This window comes from Peromyscus leucopus, chromosome 8b, assembly GCF_004664715.2.
Source record: "Peromyscus leucopus breed LL Stock chromosome 8b, UCI_PerLeu_2.1, whole genome shotgun sequence".
Taxonomy (NCBI): domain Eukaryota; kingdom Metazoa; phylum Chordata; class Mammalia; order Rodentia; family Cricetidae; genus Peromyscus; species Peromyscus leucopus.
The window spans coordinates 26576287-26594615 of NC_051086.1; the positions used below are offsets into that span (position 1 = coordinate 26576287).

General features: G+C 47.9%; 1 protein-coding gene across 3 annotated transcripts in view; it reads left to right on the plus strand.

Annotated features, from left to right (window-relative positions):
* The window catches only part of Snx29 (sorting nexin 29), a 488775-nt gene that overhangs the window by 70901 nt on the left and 399545 nt on the right, over positions 1 to 18329 (plus strand). For all 3 annotated transcript variants that reach the window (XM_037201528.1, XM_028872913.2, XM_037201527.1), the window contains 4 exons: positions 4558 to 4738; positions 7931 to 8001; positions 9034 to 9282; positions 12140 to 12512. In XM_037201528.1, coding sequence (XP_037057423.1) covers positions 4558 to 4738; positions 7931 to 8001; positions 9034 to 9282; positions 12140 to 12512 — 874 coding nt within the window. The remainder of the gene's footprint in view (positions 1 to 4557; positions 4739 to 7930; positions 8002 to 9033; positions 9283 to 12139; positions 12513 to 18329) is intronic.

Sequence of the window (18329 nt, forward strand, 5' to 3'; positions counted from 1 at the left end):
AGCTCATAGTCACATTTTATATGTTCTTATTTTGCATTTTGTGTGTGTGTGTGTGTGTGTGTGCTTGTATGTGTGCACATGTGTTTGTGCAGCCAGAGATCATGTCAGGTGTCTTTCTTAGATGTTTCTGCCTTTTTTTTTTTTTTGAGAAAGGAGCTTTCACTGAAGCTGGGGCACAGTGATTGGGTTAGAATGACTGACCAGCAGCCCTAGGGATCCCCCTGCCCCTGCTTTCCCAGGGCTGGGATTACAGGTGCACCCCTGTACCCAGGTTCTGGCTGGCCTGAACTCATATAGACCAGGTTAGCTTTGGCTCACAGTGATCCACCTGCGTCTGCCTTCTAAGTGCTGGAATTAAAGCATGTGCCATTTTGCCCAGCTGTACCTGGCTTTTTACATGAGACCTGAACTCAAGTGTTCCTCTTGCTCATCAAGCACTTTATTCTCTGTGCCTATGGATGATATGACTTCTTGGCATTGCCAGTGAAAGCCAAGGCCTGTTAGAAACTGCCAAAAGCTGGTTGGTTCTGTTAGGCAGCTGCAAACAGGGCCCCCAGACAGCTCACTTTGGGACCCCTTCCTGGTCCCTCTTCTTGTGGCAGCTGGCTTCAGTGCTTGGAGAAGTGGAAGCCTGGCATGCTTGTTTCAAAGCAGATCGGGTATAGATTTCCAAATTAAATTATGGCCATTGCTTGCATTAAACGGCAGGTGAGCTGCACTTTAAATAGACCACATTAATTCTGAAGTGGAGCCCTGCTGAGATAATCCTTATCGTCAGTGGTATCCCTGACAGGCTTGAAAAAGATCCTCATAGTAAGCAATTTTCAAACTCTAAAGGTGAAAAAACTCTACAGTAAAGTGCTACTGGCAGTCAAGGTCAGAGGGAGGTCATGGCAGTTTCTGAGGAGACAGGATGCGAGTGAGAGTCTCTTGCTGGTAGAGGGCAGTATGCTCCCCAGAGTCCCCTGTCCTGGTGTCAGAATGTGACTTTTCTTGGACATGAACAAATGTCTTTTCATGGCAGATAGGGCACTGACAACAGGCCAAGAATGACTCCACCTAAGTCTAGTTTGATGTCTGGTGAGTTTATTGGTTACTTAGAGAGGCATGGCTGACTCAGGGCAGCATGGGTAACGACTCCACCAAGCTGCGTGCCGGGGACTTTCTGTCCAACGTGCTGGATCTCTACTCAAGAGTCTCCTCTCCTCAGTAGCCTTCACTGCCTTATAACTTTGGATGGGCCTTGGGAATCCTGAAACTTTCAGGAACTTCCTAAGCTGTAGTCTCAGAGCCTCCCTCCCTCCGGAGAGGATGGCTTAGATCCCAGGAAATAGCAGAGGCAGAGAAGGGCCGGCCGCAGCCTCTTCTGTGTGGCTCTACAGTCTGGCGAGTTTGCCACGTGAGGGCTGAGGGTGCACTGGGCTTTTTCATTCATCCTGGAAAGTTTAGTCTGAAAAATGAAGCCAGTGATATGGTTCAGCTGAAAGGGTCCTGTCACCTCGCCTGACAACCTGAGGCGACCAGCCTCTGGGACCCAGGTGGTGGAGAGAGAGCTGACTCCTGCAAGTCACTCTCTGACCTTTGCCCATGTCTTATGATGGACACACACATGAAATAAGTAACAAAGTTGAAAGACCTGGGAGGTGGCTGGGCCCCCAGATACCCACACACTCACACATACACAGCTGCTGCTGACCCAGAAAGCGAGAGAGGCTATACAGCACCTCTTCTTAGCTATGGGTGCTGGTCATCTTGTGTCAGGCTGCCATTGTTGGGTGGTTGTCTCAAGCTTTGTGCTCAGCACTCTACCCTTTTCTCCAGTTAGCCTGTAATCCCAGGCCACCTATTCTGTACTCGTGGGAGAAGAATCTGAGATTTTGCATGGCTCTGTGGCCACATAACTGAATGATCTTGTCACCTGTTTGTCCTGTGTGCTGGACTAAATGCTCCTCAAAGATGAGGCTCACTAGAATGATAGTTAGCCTGGATCAGTTGAACTGGAGTAATAGAGGGAGTTTCTTAATCTGAGTTTAGTTTTTGGAGCTGTGCATCTTTGCATTCTTCTGGAAGGAAACCTCAATGTCTTTAATGTTCTCAGAGGGGTCTGTGAACTTGTTTGGCTCTGCTCCACGTAGAAATCAAGCAGCTGTGAACATGTTCATTTTTTTTTTTTTTTTGTAGATGTAATTCTGAACGGTTTTATTAAATAAGAAACAGAGCCAAATGCAGAGTTAAAAGCCCAAGAGGTCAGAGCAGCAGCCAAGAGCTAAGACCAAGACTGCCTTCTTACCCCTCGCTGCCGCTCTCGTCCTTCCTCTCAGAAAGCAAACATGCTCATTTTTGATGGCGGCCGAGGCAAACATGATCTCAGTGGCTTGTGTTTGGCACTGTACTTGTGCCCACCTCTGCAGCTTATTAACATTTGCATTAACTCAGTGAGACTTGTCCAAGCCTTGCCTTTGAACGACATGGCCTTGGTTTGAGTGAGGTCAGTCATGAAATGTTTGGCAATGGCTGGTGCACAGTTAATACTCAAGAGCCCAGCTGTCACTGCAGCATTGACAAGAGCATGAAGAAGTGTCGATGAGCCCATGTTGTAAAGAAAAGTGATCACAAGATGAGGTACACACTAGAATTTCAACTCCCAAATAATTTGTACATGTGGATAAGAAAGGCAGACTTGAAGAGATGTCAGTAAGAATGACTGTCTGGGGCTTAACAAACCTCATTTAGCCTTCCAGTAACCCTAAATTTGTTCCTGTCCTTATACCAAGTAGTTCACCATTTGGGAAGCTCTCCTGAGGATCTAGAAACAAGGGCGATTATTCATGATCAAGGATGTTCTTTGTTGTGTGAGGGGAAGCAGCAATGGAGTGTATTCCTCATAATCAAGATAGAGCTAAATTATATCCCAGCAGGAAGCTGCCAAAAATCACAGTCAGCGCTCAGAAGACTGGGTGAATATGTAACAACACAAAATTGTTCTGAGGCTTGTTGAATCTGGAAAATGTTCATGATTTAGAAGAAACTGAATCAAGATATGGAATTATGCCTTGTAAATATGTACAGTTTAATGTCAACCATCTCTTTAAAAGTTAGCCTATAAATACTGTTGTATAATTTCTTTGGTTAGAAACATTTTTTTTTTTTTTTTTTTGGACTAAGTCATGTCACCTGGGTCAGGATTTTCTTCAGTACCATTTAGCAAACCAACTGTCTTTAGTCTTTGCAAGTAGCAAAGAATTTACAGAATGCAGCTTGACTGTTAAATTTCACCAAGGGCTCTGTATTACTCTTCTGGAACCCAGAGCAGCAAGAATAGAGAGGAAAAGAACTAAGGTGATTCAGTTCTTAAATTCATTGACTCTCCTAAAGGTAAAGTCTACTGCCTCAGCCCTCTGCCGTCGGCAGTGCTGAGCCTGTTGTGTGTGCTGTTTGTGGAGTAGCTGAATGAAATCGGGCAGCCGAAGTCTCCAGCTCCTTGTGCTTCCTAAGGAAAACAAAACAAAACAAAACAAAACCCCAAACTAACTAACCAAGCAAAAACAAAGTGAGTTGTTATAGATTGACTTGCAAAAAAGAAGAAACTGCCCTGTGTGGTGTGCATGTGCCCCCCAAAGCACATGCCATCTAGATCTTTGTCAGTCACGTTGTATGAAGCAGAAAAAGAAGAATTGCTTTGCATGGTCTCACTTAAGATGGTCTCATTCGAACTGGTGCAAGAATCTTGACTTTCTATTTTACATTTGGAAACATCAAATAAATGTTTTTAATGGAAACATAAAAAGATACAGAATTATATATATATATGCATACAATAATACACTATATAATGTACTTTTTTGTTGTTGAGATGGGATCTTGCTATGTTGCCCAGGCTAGCGTTGAATTCATTGGCTCAGCCACACTCTTGCCTCAGCTTCCTGACTAGGCAGGACAGCAGGTGTATGACACTGTGTCTGGCTTGAAGAGATTTATTCTGATAGTCCTGGGAGCTGCAGCTCCAAGGTCAGCCTCACTGGCTAACATGTCAGGTCCTGTGGATACTGCAGGGTTGCAGCCGATCTCACGTCTGCTGGCTGCCGGCTGCCGGCATTCTTTGGAAGCGGCCACATCATTCTGATCTTTGCTTCCCTAGTCACACGGCCTACTTTCCTGTGGGTCAGTTTCTCTGTCTTCTTATGAAGACACTTATTAATATGTTGTGTCCACAGGAATTGACATAATCAGAGTTGATAACACACCTTGGCTGCTCCAGGCTACATTCACAGGTTCCAGAGACTAGGGTGTAGTCATGTTGGGGACATAATTTAGCTGCCACAAATGTTGATTTTTGTATAGAAAAAGGTGCAAGAAAAAAAGACTGGCACAAAGGTTTTGAAAATGTTTAACTAGGAGTGGTGATCTCAGGGTGGGAGGGTCTGAGGTCTGTCAGCAATCCTTTATTGCTTTGTTGTACCTCGTCTGTGCTAAGGAAGTAATGCCATTTACACCCCCATGAGGTTGCCTAGTGATCATTGCTCTGAAGAGTGACAGACCTCTGCCCTCTCTCCGCAGAGCCCGTCTTCTGGTTCTACGTGAAGGAGGTCCTCAACAAGCACGAGCTGCAGCGCTTCTACTCCCTGCGTCACATCACTGCAGATGTGGGCCGAGGCCGGGCCTGGCTGCGCTGCGCCCTCAACGAGCACTCCCTCGAGCGCTACCTGCACATGCTCCTGGCTGACCGCGCCAGGCTCAGGTACCAGAAGGACGGCCTGGACACGGTGGAAGAGCCGGAGACAGACCTTTTTTCCTAGTCCCCATCAGCGGAGAAGGGGCTTCCTCACCACAGCCCTGCTAGCCACTCCCTCGGTGGGAGAACCAATGCGGCAATGCTTAGGAGGGGCTCTGTGTGGCACCCACACAGCCAGCACTCCCTCAGTGCTCGCTACTGCCGCGGGATGCCGACGGCCCTCACTCCATGGAGTTTTAATTTGGGATTCTTCAGTGTATTCAACCCCACACTGACCAAAGATATGGAAGCTTTGTTTGTTCTTTTGTTTATTTTGAGACAAGGTCTCACACGTAGTCTAGGTTGGCCTGGGACTCATGTGTAGCCCAGGTTGGCCTGTTTCTCTACTGTTGGGACTAGGCCTGCTCAGAATGAGAGACAATCAGGAAGGAAGTGTTTTGTTTTTATTAGAACCTTAATTTTCACATTTTTTCATGAGTATAAAGTTTACTCAGGTAGTGTAAGTCAGGCTGGGTTGTTGAGGCAACACTTGAGAAGCCGCTTGGTCTGAGCTGGCCGCTTCATGCTCTCTTCTGAAGCCCAGGCTGCCTGGGGCAGCGGGGAAGGGATTGCTGTTGAAGGAAGCACTGGATGGCTAGGCTCCTGACCCCAGAGGTGCCTCCGCTCCTGACTCACTGGCGGGGGTGGGGTGGGGTGGGGTGAGGGGGTGGTCCCCATAGCCACACCCACAGTTCAGCAGTCGGGGGAGATACGGTTAGCCCTCAACAATGGGAAGAGGTCACTAGACAGAGCCAAAACTGGTGTAGCCAACCAGCTCCTTAGAAACATTGGTAACTGCTGCAGAAATCACTGGCGTAAAAACTCAGTCACTCACAACATACCCAGAGGTGATCCTCACTTGGTGGGATTTCCCTCGTCACGGTGTCCTTTGCTCTCGCTTTAGCAGTTAGTTTTCCTGTAAGGATAGTAGACTAGACACGGTCTATGTCATCTGATGACCCCAGGGGCCTTGGTCAATCCTCTCTGGCACCTTGAGTCACTTCCATGTTAGCAGGACCTAGATATGACACTCAGATTTCATTAATCAGCACTCAGACAGTCCCTTGATTTCAGTTTCGCCAGTTGTTTGCAGGCGCAGGTCTCCCTTTCTGAGTCTGCAGTCTTGTTCCCGCACCCATCCTTTCTCTCTGCTTTACTCTTTTCTTTACTGGAAGTCAGACTCAGGTGCTGGTGCATGCTAGACAGATGCCCCGCCAGTCTGCCCCCACTAGACAGATGCCCCGCCCATGCTGCCCCCACTAGACAGATGCCCCCCCCAGTCTGCCCCCACTAGACAGATGCCCCGCCAGTCTGCCCCCACTAGACAGATGCCCCCCCATGCTGCCCCCACTAGACAGATGCCCCCCAATCTGCCCCCACTAGACAGATGCCCCGCCATCTGCCCCCACTAGACAGATGCCCCGCCAATCTGCCCCCACTAGACAGATGCCCCGCCAATCTGCCCCCACTAGACAGATGCCCCGCCAATCTGCCCCCACTAGACAGATGCCCCGCCAATCTGCCCCCACTAGACAGATGCCCCGCCAATCTGCCCCCACTAGACAGATGCCCCGCCAATCTGCCCCCACTAGACAGATGCCCCAACCATGCTGCCCCACTAGACAGATGCCCCGCCCATGCTGCCCCCACTAGACAGATGCCCCGCCAATCTGCCCCCACTAGACAGATGCCCCGCCCATGCTGCCCCACTGCCCTGCAGTGTTTCTTCTATTGGTGATTCTTCTACTGGTGGTTCTGTGGGTACTCTGGGATTGCTCTTAAAAACACTCTTGGGTCAGTGAGGTGGCTTTCAGTGGGTAAAAGCTCTTGCTGAGCACACAGGCATGGAACCCTGAGTCCAGCTCCCAGATTCCATGAGTCCTAAGGTGGAAGGAGAGAGAACTGACCCCTGAAAATTGTTGATGGACCTCTACCAGTGTGCCTAGAATTCACACACATCCTGCATACAAATATGCACACAAAAATAAAAATAAAACAGAAGAAAAAAGATAATTAAAAGTCAGTAGCGATAATCCATGTAAGAAGAGTTAACACAGTGGTACATGTCCCAATGATAAGCAGGCAGATCCCTGGGGGTCACTGGCCAGCCAGCCTACTCTAGGATAGTGAAAGACCCTGTCTCAAAAAAGGTGACGGATCCTGAGAAATTACACTGGAGGTTGTTCTCTGGCCTCCATATGCAAGCACATTCGTGGACGGACACACACACACACACACACACACACACACACACACACACACACACTCTCCAGATTCATTTACATGTATGAAAACTAGTTCAGATTTTCACATGATCCCAATTTGTTGTGGAATTGGGTCCGGTCAAAATGCCAGCTTGACTTGTGGTTTGTCATCGTCCCTTTGTGCCCCCCGCCCAATGTTGTAGTCAGTCACATTAGCAACTGGTTTTCCCCATCTCTTGCTGAACTGCAGGCCACTCAGCACTGAATTAATGTTATTGAAACTGCACTTAGAATTCTGTTACTTGGCACCGAGGACTCTGGTGGTTTATTGCTTAACAGAATCATATAAAGTGCTTGGAAATTGGACTTGGGAGACCTGCTTTTAAGCCCTGCTGTACCATTGATTGGCTAGATTGCCTTGCCTACCCCTGACCTTCCCAGCTGCTACTGAAATTCACAGGGGCCTTTTACCCTCTTAGACCTTTCCATGGCCAACTTGGAGTTTGGGTTTGTAGCCCAGCAGTTTTTATAAGTGGATGCCCTGGTTGGTGGAGCCCTGTAGCTCTGTAATTGCTTCTGATCATTTCTTCTTGTCTTAGCCAATTGGGTGAGCCCTGTTGGTGAGCTTGGACTTCCTGTCGCTAGAGTACCTTGTTGAGTGGAATCCATCCCTCTGTTCTCTTCAACTTTGCTTCTTTATAAATATATTTGCATATGTCTATTTAGGTCCTCTAAAGCTCAGGGTCTCAGGGGACCAAGAAGGAAGTTGTAGGATCTGTGCATTCAGACCTTTGTTTCTAGAGAAAAGCTTCAAAGTGGAGAGGGACAAAATTCCCTCTGGGCGACCCACCAGGCCTGGCGTTTCCCGGGAGCCATCAGTGGCATCATTGGCCAGTGTATGAATGCCAAGAACTACTTTTCTTTAAGAGTTTCCCTCTTCTTTTTGCTTTTGCAGCACATTCTATGAAGACTGGTCTTTTGTGATGGATGAAGAAAGGTCCAGCATGCTCCCTACCATGGCAGCTGGTAAGCCTGGTGGAGGTGGAGTGATGAGCCGAGATGCTTGGTGAACAGAGAGGTTCTGGGAGTGGATTTATTGCCCAAGGGGATGCTGTGATGTTCTGTGTCCTCCTGCTTTGAAGCATCACTGTTGTTTGTTTAAGCTGGGGCCATTTATCTAGAATTTGAAGCACGAGGTTGAAGGATTTGGCTTGTGGCCTGCCAGGTGAGCTATAAAGAACTGGGGAATGTATTGGCAGACTGCCTTGACCCCTGGTTCTGCATGTCAGTTGAATCCTATCAGCTCTGTTACCTCCTTTCTCCTCCTTGGTGAGGTGAGAATGCTCTTAGATGTTCAGTCACCTTTTCAGGGCTTTAAGAGAGCCATAGAAAAGAAAAGGCCATGTATATGGCTTATCAGCATTCTGCAAGGCCCTGGATTGATGTATTGTGGCTTGAGAAATCCTTTGCTGCTTGACTGTTCCTTCAAGGGTGATAAATGTGATAGCTTGTCTTTCTTCCAAATTCTTTATTGTTCCGTTTACATTTTATTTCTTCTAAAACCTGACATTAAGTCAACATACTGAGGGTCATGTTAGTCTCGTCTAGGGACAGGAAAGTCAGGCTTTGGCTGTGGTTTTCTTTTTTAGGCCATAGGATGCCAATGTCAGTCTTGGATAAAGCAATTGTGATGGTGTTCTTGGTGCACACTGAGCTCTGAGGTTTCGGTGGGTGAGATCTTTAGTGCTCACGATCCTGAGAGGGTCACTGCTGTGACCATTGTGCAGGTAAAGAAACTAGAGCTCAGGGAGGTTGCTCAGCCCAGGCAGCTTCTCTCCAGAACTTCGGCCACTGTCTTCTCCTGGGCGGGTCTTGTTTCCATTTGTCTTCCTGACATTCAGGGATGGAAGGTGGAAAGACGTTGACGTGAGCGTCTATCTGCCAATGCCAGGTGCTGAAGATGAGGTCTGTCCTCTTGTGTCCCTTACTCTTGTTGCTGATGTTGGAGGTGTGAATGCATAGCAGCATGCACTGCAACCCTGTCCCCTTTTTCTGCAGGGCTGAACTCCATACTCTTTGCAATTAACATTGACAACAAGGATTTGAATGGGCAGAGCAAATTTGCTCCCACTGTCTCCGACCTCTTAAAGGAGTCTACACAGAATATGACATCTTTGCTGAAGGAGTCCACGCAGGGCATGAGCAGCCTTCTCAGGGAGATCACAGCATCCTCTGCTGTCTCTATTCTCATCAAGCCGGAGCAGGAGACTGACCCTCTGCCTGTCATATCCAAGAACGTCCATGTTGGTGAGCCAGAAGGGGCCCTCGAGGTGGCGCACGCAGTAGGGCCAGCGAAAAGGAAAGGAGAGTGGGGCCAAGAGGAACACACCTTGATGTTGTCACTGTCCTCTGGGGGGCACAGTATATGGTGTTCCATTTTATCCTCGTTCACTGTGAGGGGGACCCAACAGAAAGGGTAGGAAAGTAAACAGCCAGTCCTGTGGAGCCAGGTGGGTCTTCCTCCACCACCAATTCCTCCTCCTCCTCCTCCTCCTCCTCCTCCTCCTCCTCCTCCTCCTCGTGTTATTGGTGCTCAGCCGTGAGCTGAGACTCTGCTAACATCCTGCTTAGTCTTCTTGGGGATGGATGGGCAGGGGTGATATTTAAAAACCAATGACACAGGCAACTTACTGTTCTTGTATTAGGAGATGAAAGAGAATGTTTTTGGCCTGTGTTGGGAGGATGCTATTTAAGTAGTGGCCTGAGGGTAGAGGGTAGTCCTGAGCTTTGACTATGAGCAGGCAAGGGGAAATTGGTTCAGTTAAGTTTGCCAGAAGTTGATGATACCCTTAGAGCATTTGGAGTTGTTAGCGAGTTGCTATATAGTAGAAACCAAAATTTGTGGTTAAATACTGATCCCTGTCTTCCCAAATCCCTTAAGGCAGTAGTTATGGCCATCCCTTTGAAAAAATTTTTAAAAATATTTATTTATTTATTTTGTATGGAAGATTATATACCCTAGGCAATAGGCACAAGGTGCTCTACTACCCAGCTGTGTCCCTGGCTTTTCTTACTTCTTGCTTTTGAGACAAGGTCTTATTATATTGTTAGGGGTGGCTGTGAACTGAATCTGTAGCCCATGCTGGTCTTGAACTTGGATCTTTCTGCTTTAGCTCCTGAGCAGTAGGATTATATATAACCTTGATCCACCAGGCTCCATTTTTCGAATTCTATTTTGTCTGTCTTTATATTTCTATCTGTCCGTCTGTCTTTGTGTACCTGTGTTTGTGCATTTTGTGTGCACATGTGTATAAGTGCAAAGGTCAGAGGTCAGTGTGGGACATCTTCATCTATAGCTGTACACCTTGTTTTTGTTTTGAGGCTGTCTCTCAGCTGAACCCAGAGGTCACCAGTTGGCTAGACTGGGTGGCCACTGAGCTCCAGGGGTCAGCTTGTCTCAGCCCTTCCAGGGCTGGGGTTCCAGGTGAACACCGCCAGGCCCAGCTTCCCCCAGGGCTGGGGTTCCAGGTGAACACCGCCAGGCCCAGCTTCCCCCAGGGCTGGGGTTCCAGGTGAACACCGCCAGGCCCAGCTTCCCCCAGGGCTGGGGTTCCAGGTGAACACCGCCAGGCCCAGCTTCCCCCAGGGCTGGGGTCCAGGTGAACACCGCCAGGCCCAGCTTCCCCCAGGGCTGGGGTTCCAGGTGAACACCGCCAGGCCCAGCTTCCCCCAGGGCTGGGGTCCAAACTCAAGTCCTGCTTGTGCAGCTGGAGCTTCGCCTACTGCACCACCTCCTTAGCCCTCCCTTGAGGACTTTTCTTCTTGTCCTTTTTTAAAAAGAATGTTTCATTTATTCTTTGACAGTTTCATACTTGTGTGCGATGTGCTGAGATCATGTCTACCTTCCACCCTCCCCTAACATTTCCCCTTCCCACCTTCATGTCCTCTTTATGTATCAAATCTTGATGAGTCCAATTGGTGCTGCCCACATGAGCATGGGTGTGGGGCCGTCCATTGGAGGATAGGCAGCTTAGCGGCCACAGGCCCCTGAAGAAAATTCCCTCCCTTCCCCAGTGGCCATCAGCGACAGTTGATGGAGCTCCTCAGACAGGGTAAGGCCTTTGACCCCTCCTCTGCCATGCCTGAGTGTTGACTGGCTGGTCTTGTGCAGTGAACACAGCTGTGTGAGTTCAGTAATAATGCAGCAGCCTGTCAGGGTGGCAGACATCATTTCACAGCACTCCTCCCTGCCTTCTGGATCCCTTTTCCACGATGTTCTCTGAGCCTTGCTGGGGTGGGGTAGGTTTGATAAAGATCTCACATTTAGGGCTCAGCACTCACGGTTGCTTATTCTCAGCCCTTTGACCAGTTTTAAGTCTCTGCATTAAATGCTGCCAGGACAAAAGGAAACTTCTCTGACCTATGGGTATCATTATGGGCATCATTAACCTGTAGGTATAAACGTAAATATTTGACCACACGAGCTTTAGGAAAATAACAGTGGTAGGTTCCGCCTCTGGTGCCTCTGTCCTCCCCAGCGTGTGCTGCTCTTCCAGAGGACCTGAGTTTGGCTCCTAGCATCCAGGTCTTACAACTGCCTCTAGCTCCCGCTCCAAAGGATATGCACACATCACACACACACACACACACACACACACACACAAACCTAAAAAATGCCCAGCAGTAGATGGCCCACATAAAACAAACTCAGTGGTATTTTTGAAGAATTAATGCTTTGTCTGGGCATTTTTTTTAAAAGTCTTACAAGTCTTTTGCTGCTTATATATTATGGTTTCTGATTTTGTGTCTTTATGGGTTTTCTGTGTGTGTGAATGTGTGCGTCTGCATCTGTGTATGTTTCTTGTGCTTTTTCTGTTTGATTGTTTTGTTTTAATTTTATTATTAGATACCTGTTTGTTTTCTAGTGAGAGAGAGAGAGAAAGAAAGGATGTGGATTTGAGTGGGTGGGGAAGTGGGGGAGGATCTGGGGGAAACCATATTCAGAGTATATTGTATGAAAAAACTATTAAAAAATATAACCAGAAAACTCCAACAAAATCTAATTTAGCCTTAGTTTGTTCTTGGTGTGATGATAGGCTTTGCTGCCCGTGGGAGCCTAGCTCGGCCTTCCTTCCATCTACTGCCACAGCTCTTCTTTTGCCAGATGCCAGATGTAAAAGGGAGAGGAGGAGGAGGAAGAAGGTAACCAACATTGTCTCTTTTGATGATGATGATGAGGAACAGAGCACTGGGGACACTTTAAAAAAGATGCCTGGGACCACAGAAAGCTCAGAGGAGAACTCTGACCGCTCTTCCATCAACATCATGTCAACCTTTGAAAGCCCGTTTGGGCCAAATTCCAACGGCAGCCAGAGCAGCAATTCATGGAAAATTGATTCTGTATCTTTGAATGGGGAGTTGGGCTACCAGAAGCTTGATGTGAAAAGCATCGATGATGATGTGGATGAAAATGAGGAGGATGTGTACAGGAACCCAGCAGGAAGGAAGCACACGGGCCACTCTGAGTCACCAGACAAGTAAGTTCCACTTGAGCTCCTGAAGAGGGAGTCATGTCAGCCATTTTCTAGGAGGTGAGCGAATGGAGTGAGTTTTGGGCAGGTGAAATGGCCCAGTGGGTAAAGCCCTTGCTGTGCGAGGCTGTCCTGACGACCTGAGTTCTGATCCCCAGCCTCCCAGCTGGGTGCAGTGGAGCAGGAACCTGTTATTACTGTGCTTCCAAAGGGAGATGGGGGTGGAAACTTTAAGTTGGGTAGCCTGGCATACATAACAGGGTAGAACAAGAGATCCTGCCTCAAACATGGTAGGACAGGATGGACACATGAACTTGAACTCTGACCTCTACACATGCACCAAGGCATGTGTCTATACACAGTTGCTCACATGAATGTGGACATACAAACATGCATCGACACAATATGTATAAAAATAGTGTAGTTTTTGTATTTCTTTGCATTATTCATTCTTTAGATCTTTATGACATTGCCCTGCTGAGAATTAAGGAAGCAGTCTATTTAAATGGACTTAATGCAAAATTAGCATCAAAATGTGTACTTTGAAATTTTTGCTTAAGCATAAGGCTGTGGCTTTCATGAACTGAGGTTTCCTCTGTCTCTAACTTGCCACTAGCATAGGAAGCTCAGGAGGAAAGTAGAGTTGATCTGAAGAAGTGTCATTGATCTTCAGAGCCTAAGGGAAGAGATAACTGTCCTGTGTGACAATAATACTGGACCTAAGCACTGTGACAGGGCTGATGACGGGACTCCATTGGTAGAATGCTTGACTGGCATGCACAGAGTCCTGGGTTTGTGCTCCAGCTCTGCATAAACTGGGAGTGGTTCTATCATCAGAACACCTGTGGGTGGGGCATGGAGGCAGGGGGCCATCTTCAGCTACATAGAGAATTCAAGGTCAGTACCTGGACCAAGTAAGACTATCTCAAAAAGCAGAACACTGAGAGCAGTGCTACATCAGCATGCCCGACCAGTGTTGTGATGTTGTAGGTTAGTGAGTATCTCTTTGGGTTCGCAGGATGAAAGAACAGGATTCCATGGAGTTGAGATTTGGCAGAGTGCTTGGCCAAGCTCAGGGTTAGGTGGCTGCTCCCCAGAGCTCAGTCTGTCTGCACTTGCTGCCTTAACTACGTGGGACGTAGATTTAAATCCGTGGAGGCTAAGGTACAGCCTCATGGGAAGTGGCCAGTGTAGACCTTGCCTGCAAAGCAACCTGGACTCTCGGATACTCACTGCGTATCTTTTCTTTTCTTGGAACAAGTTCTTTTCCCTCCCAGTCTCTGGTCACATCTGAGACCTGAGCCAGTGGTAGCATCCACTTGTAGGGTGCTGCAGAGCCTAGCCACATGATGTCTGAGGCCTTTGACACACACGCTGAGAGATGTCCTCGGGCCAACTGCTGCTGCTGCTCTTCACAGTTCTGTTTGCTCCTGCTTTTACAGTCACACAGGCAGTTAAGACTTTGTCTTTTAAGCTCTAGAGTGCTGATGGGACTGATCATGGCTGACTTTCCCCTGACAGAGTGGCGTGAACACGTGTGGAGTGTCTTTCTGTGGGGCTGAGAGGCCATAGTGCTCTTAATATCCACAGGATGCCTCCAGTGCTGGCCTCTGATGTTCATGTTTGCGTAATGTCAACTTCTCTTTTGTTTCTCTGGAGAGTATGCCTGTTTAAAACGTTTTGGGGCTGGATGAGTACTCAGCAGATAATTATACTTGTTGCTCTTGCAGAGGACCCAAGCTGGATTCCCAGCCCCAACACAGTGAGTCACAGCCATCTGTAAGACTAGTCCCAGGGAATCTGATACTCTCCTCTGGCCTCTGTAGGTACCAGACACCATTGTTAATATTCTGACCCTGCCCCTTGGGACCACCCTGTGTCCTGATGTAAAAGTCTCTTTTTAAGGAAAACTCCGCCCCTTTCTCTCTCTTTTCTCTCTTCCACATCACTCCCACAAGGTGTGTGCCCCTCGACCTCTCCCTCCCTCCCTCCCTCCCTCCCTCCCTCCCTCCCTCCATCCCTCCCTCTTCCTGTCTCTCTGCCTCTCTATCTCTCTATTATAATAAACTCTCCATGTGGATGCAGTGTCTGGGTTGTGTATCGCTGCCGCCCAGCCTGTAGCTGCATCTGCCCAGCATGTTTTCCTGCATGTGTGGGATACCCTTGGGGTCCCTCCCCCCTCCACCCCAATAATAATATATCATAACAACCATGCATGGGATGCACATACACACATGCAGGCAAAACATCTATATATATATATATATATATATATATATAAAAAAAAAATAAAAGAATCTAAAAATTTAAAAGGTTTTGCTCTCATTCACGTGTGTGCATTGACCATCCCACCATGTGGTCCTCTGTGATGTTCCCCATGCTACAATGTACAGATGAAAGAAAATCCCACAGAGTTGAGATTTGGCAAAGAGGTTGGCCATGCAGGGAGTTGGGGTCACATACGCTGCTCCCCAGAGCTTAATATTTTCCATGTAAATACATAATCCAGTTGTTTTATGTGATGTCACCTTTCCTGGCCCATGAGATGCCCAGGTTAAATCTTTGTTTCTGGAATCTGAGATCAGTGTTTGGACGGACTGACTTAATGACAGGGTTTCCTCTCAAGCATGGGTAGCGTCAGCCAGAACCTGACAGGAGCAGAGGAGCCTGAGGAAGGAAGCAAGCGGGGAGCTTCCTTCATGCCTGAGAGCTAGAGCTGGGCTGTCAGTCTTTTCCTGCCTATGGACAGGGTTCACACCTGCTCTCCTGGTTCTCAGAAGCACACCACTGACTTTCCTGGGCATCAGCTCCAGGATGAAGAGTGTAGGACTTCCCAGCTTTCCCAGACTCACAAAGCAGCACCACCTCAGAGTCTAAGTATACCTACTCAGACCTCTCACTGGTTCTGTTTCTCTGCCAAACTCTCACTTGCTAAATGGTTCTGCCACTGTTGAGTATTTAGGTTGTTCACTTTTGTTGTTATTTTGGGGGCAGCATCTCTGGATGTAGCCCAGGTTGGCCTTTGACACATCATCCTGCCTTGTCCTCTGGAATGCCTTGTGTATAAGGCTATTTTCCACACCCAAACTATTTGTTAGAGTCATTTCTAAACAGCACCATTCATGTCCACAAGCTGTGGATACTCTTTTTTTGTTTTGTTTTGTTTTGTTTTTTGAGACAGGGTTTCTTTGTGTAGCTTTGGAGCCTTTCCTGGAACTTGCTCTGTAGACCGGGCTGGCCTCAAACTTACAAAGATTCGCCTGCCTCTGCTTCCCGAGTGCTGGAATTAAAGGAGTGTGTCACCACTACCCGGCAAGCTGTGGATGTTTTGAGCCTGGGAGCAAAGTCTGTGACCTCTTGTATTAGTCATAGTTCACCTGAGAAACAACTGGTGGTGTGTGTGTGTTTTCCTTGATTACTTACCTTTATTTATGCATGTATGTCAACATCTCTTTGTTTGTTTATTTATTTATTTTGAGAGAGAGTGTCATGTAGCCCAGGCTGGCCTGGAGCTAAGGCTGGCCTGAGTCTCTGCTTCTCAAGTGCTGAGATTCTGATATGCATCACCATGCTTGTCCCCCCTCTTTTTCATTTCTCCTGATTTGGAGAATTGTCACAGGGGATGGTGGGGATGCGGTTAGTTTAAGTCTGCAGGTGGATTGGTAGCAGAAGAGTCGCAGCTCCAGTCCAGAGGCAGTTTGCTGCAGAGTTCCTTTTTGTTTTCTGTCGAGATTGGGTGTTTCTGTGTTGCAGCATCTGCTGTTTGGCTGAGGCCCATGTAGTCCAACAGGATAATCTGTTTAATTAAAAATCCACTGATGTAAATGTTAACCTGTAAAAAAAACCCTCACAGCAACTTCTAGCATAATGTTTGACCAAATATCTGACAGAGTTGCCCAGCCAAATCGACTCGTGCAATTAGCCATCGAAACTGCCTTTAGTTCTGTGAGGGCTTGGGGATGCCACCGAGTTCTGTGGCTCTGTAGGTGGGTGCATGTGACTCAGTGCCTTAGACCCAGTCATTTTTCTTCCTACCTCTGGTGCCATGGAGTGCAGCTTGGAGGGGAGGCCAGCTTGTAAGCCAGGGCAGCTGCTGGCATTGTGATGTGTAAAAGACACAGAGCAGTGCTGGGTGACCTTGGGAGACTGGGCCTCCATGGACCATGGACAGACTCTCGCTGGTGTCCAGGGGCATCTTGATTGAAGAGTCTACAGAGCTAACTGGGGAGGAGCTGAGCAGTGATGAGCGCCTTATTGAGTAATACTTGACTTTTGATTTAAGCTTGTAGTTACAGGAGAGGTCTAGAGTCTGCACATGGCAGTCATGTGGGGGAGTGTGGCCAGGCCGGGGGCTCAGGGACGCTTGCCACTGCTTCTGGCAGAATCTGATGCTTGCTTGTTTTTAGGATGAGGTGGTGGCCCAAATTTAGGCTTTCTGTTTGCTGGTAATTTAGCCAGTTCTTTGGTGCCTGATCCCTCTTTACCCAGTATCTGTCACAAACATTGGCTTTGCTTTTTGTTTTTCTTCAGAATAGGCAATTGCTTTATTATGGAAAAGAGTTTTCAGTCGTCTTGTATGTGCTCTGATACCAGTAAGGAGGTGAGTTTGGAGGGGCCATAGGGCCTCAGAGAGTTACAGTGTGAACCCAAGCCCATCTTGTGACTAAGCACCCTGCTCTTCATATCTCCTAGTAGTCTACAGCAAGAGCAGGATGAGCAGTGAGCCCCAGCTTGTCCACCTAGTGCCTGCAAGGCCCAGGCTGGCTCCACGGACCCCCCCCCCCCATTCCAGGCCCAAACATGCACCTACACAGTCCGGCAGGAAGGCTGTGTATGAGGGCTGCTGGTGCCCGGGGCAGAAGATGGTCAACAAAATACCTGGACCTGGGTACAGAATCTGTCCCGAGGACATTGTCTCAACTCCAGAAGAGCTGAGCAGCAAGATTCCAAAGCACTTGTTCAGAGACCAGAACACCTGGTCTGACCTGAATGTGCACCAGGCATTAACCTGTGGGGGTGGGAGTGGGTGTGGGGGGGCAGGGTGGGGCCTGGGGGTGGGAGGCTGGGGGTGGGATGGAGTGGGGGTGTTTGTCCTCATGGGCTCAAGAGTGTAGACTCCTAACACTTTTGTTGTTAGAATGGGTTTTAATTAATTAATTTTTGTGGTGGAGATAGGCTCTTGGTCAATTTTTGTTTGTTTTTGCAGTCCTAGTGATTGGACTCAGGGTTTTATGTAGCCCAGCACCGGTGTCCTGGCCTTAAATTCCCAGAGCTCTTCCTGCTTTTTTGCCTTCCAGTGCTGGGATTGAAGGAGTGCGTCACTGTGCCCGCCTTAGTGAACACAGAGTGGTGAACGAGTGTCTGACGGCGTGAAGATGAACTTACAAGTGCACGTTGAGTGGGAAAGACGTAGGAAGGTTTACGTGTACTTTCATTACAACTGTGTGAACAAGAGGAGTCGTGGGCAGCACAGTGGGTCTGATGCTTGTGTGTTTTTAGGATGTGGGCATTCTCTGTCTGCTGGTGATTTAATTGTTTCTTTGATGCCTAGTTCCCCTTTGCTCAGTATTGACCATGAACATTGGCTGCCTAGGCACCCTCTCACCCAGTTGTGTTTGGGATAATGTGGCCAGAGGTGTTTTCTTCCACTTTATTTTTAACATTGTCTAGGTTTTGAAACAAATATTTTGTTTTAATGATAAGCAATATTTTCTGTTATTTTAGAGCCAATCTTAAATGTTTTTACATTTGTGCGCGTTTGTGTGTGTGTGTGTGTGTGTGTGTGTGTGTGTGTGTGTGTGTGAGTGAGTGAAACTAATTTGT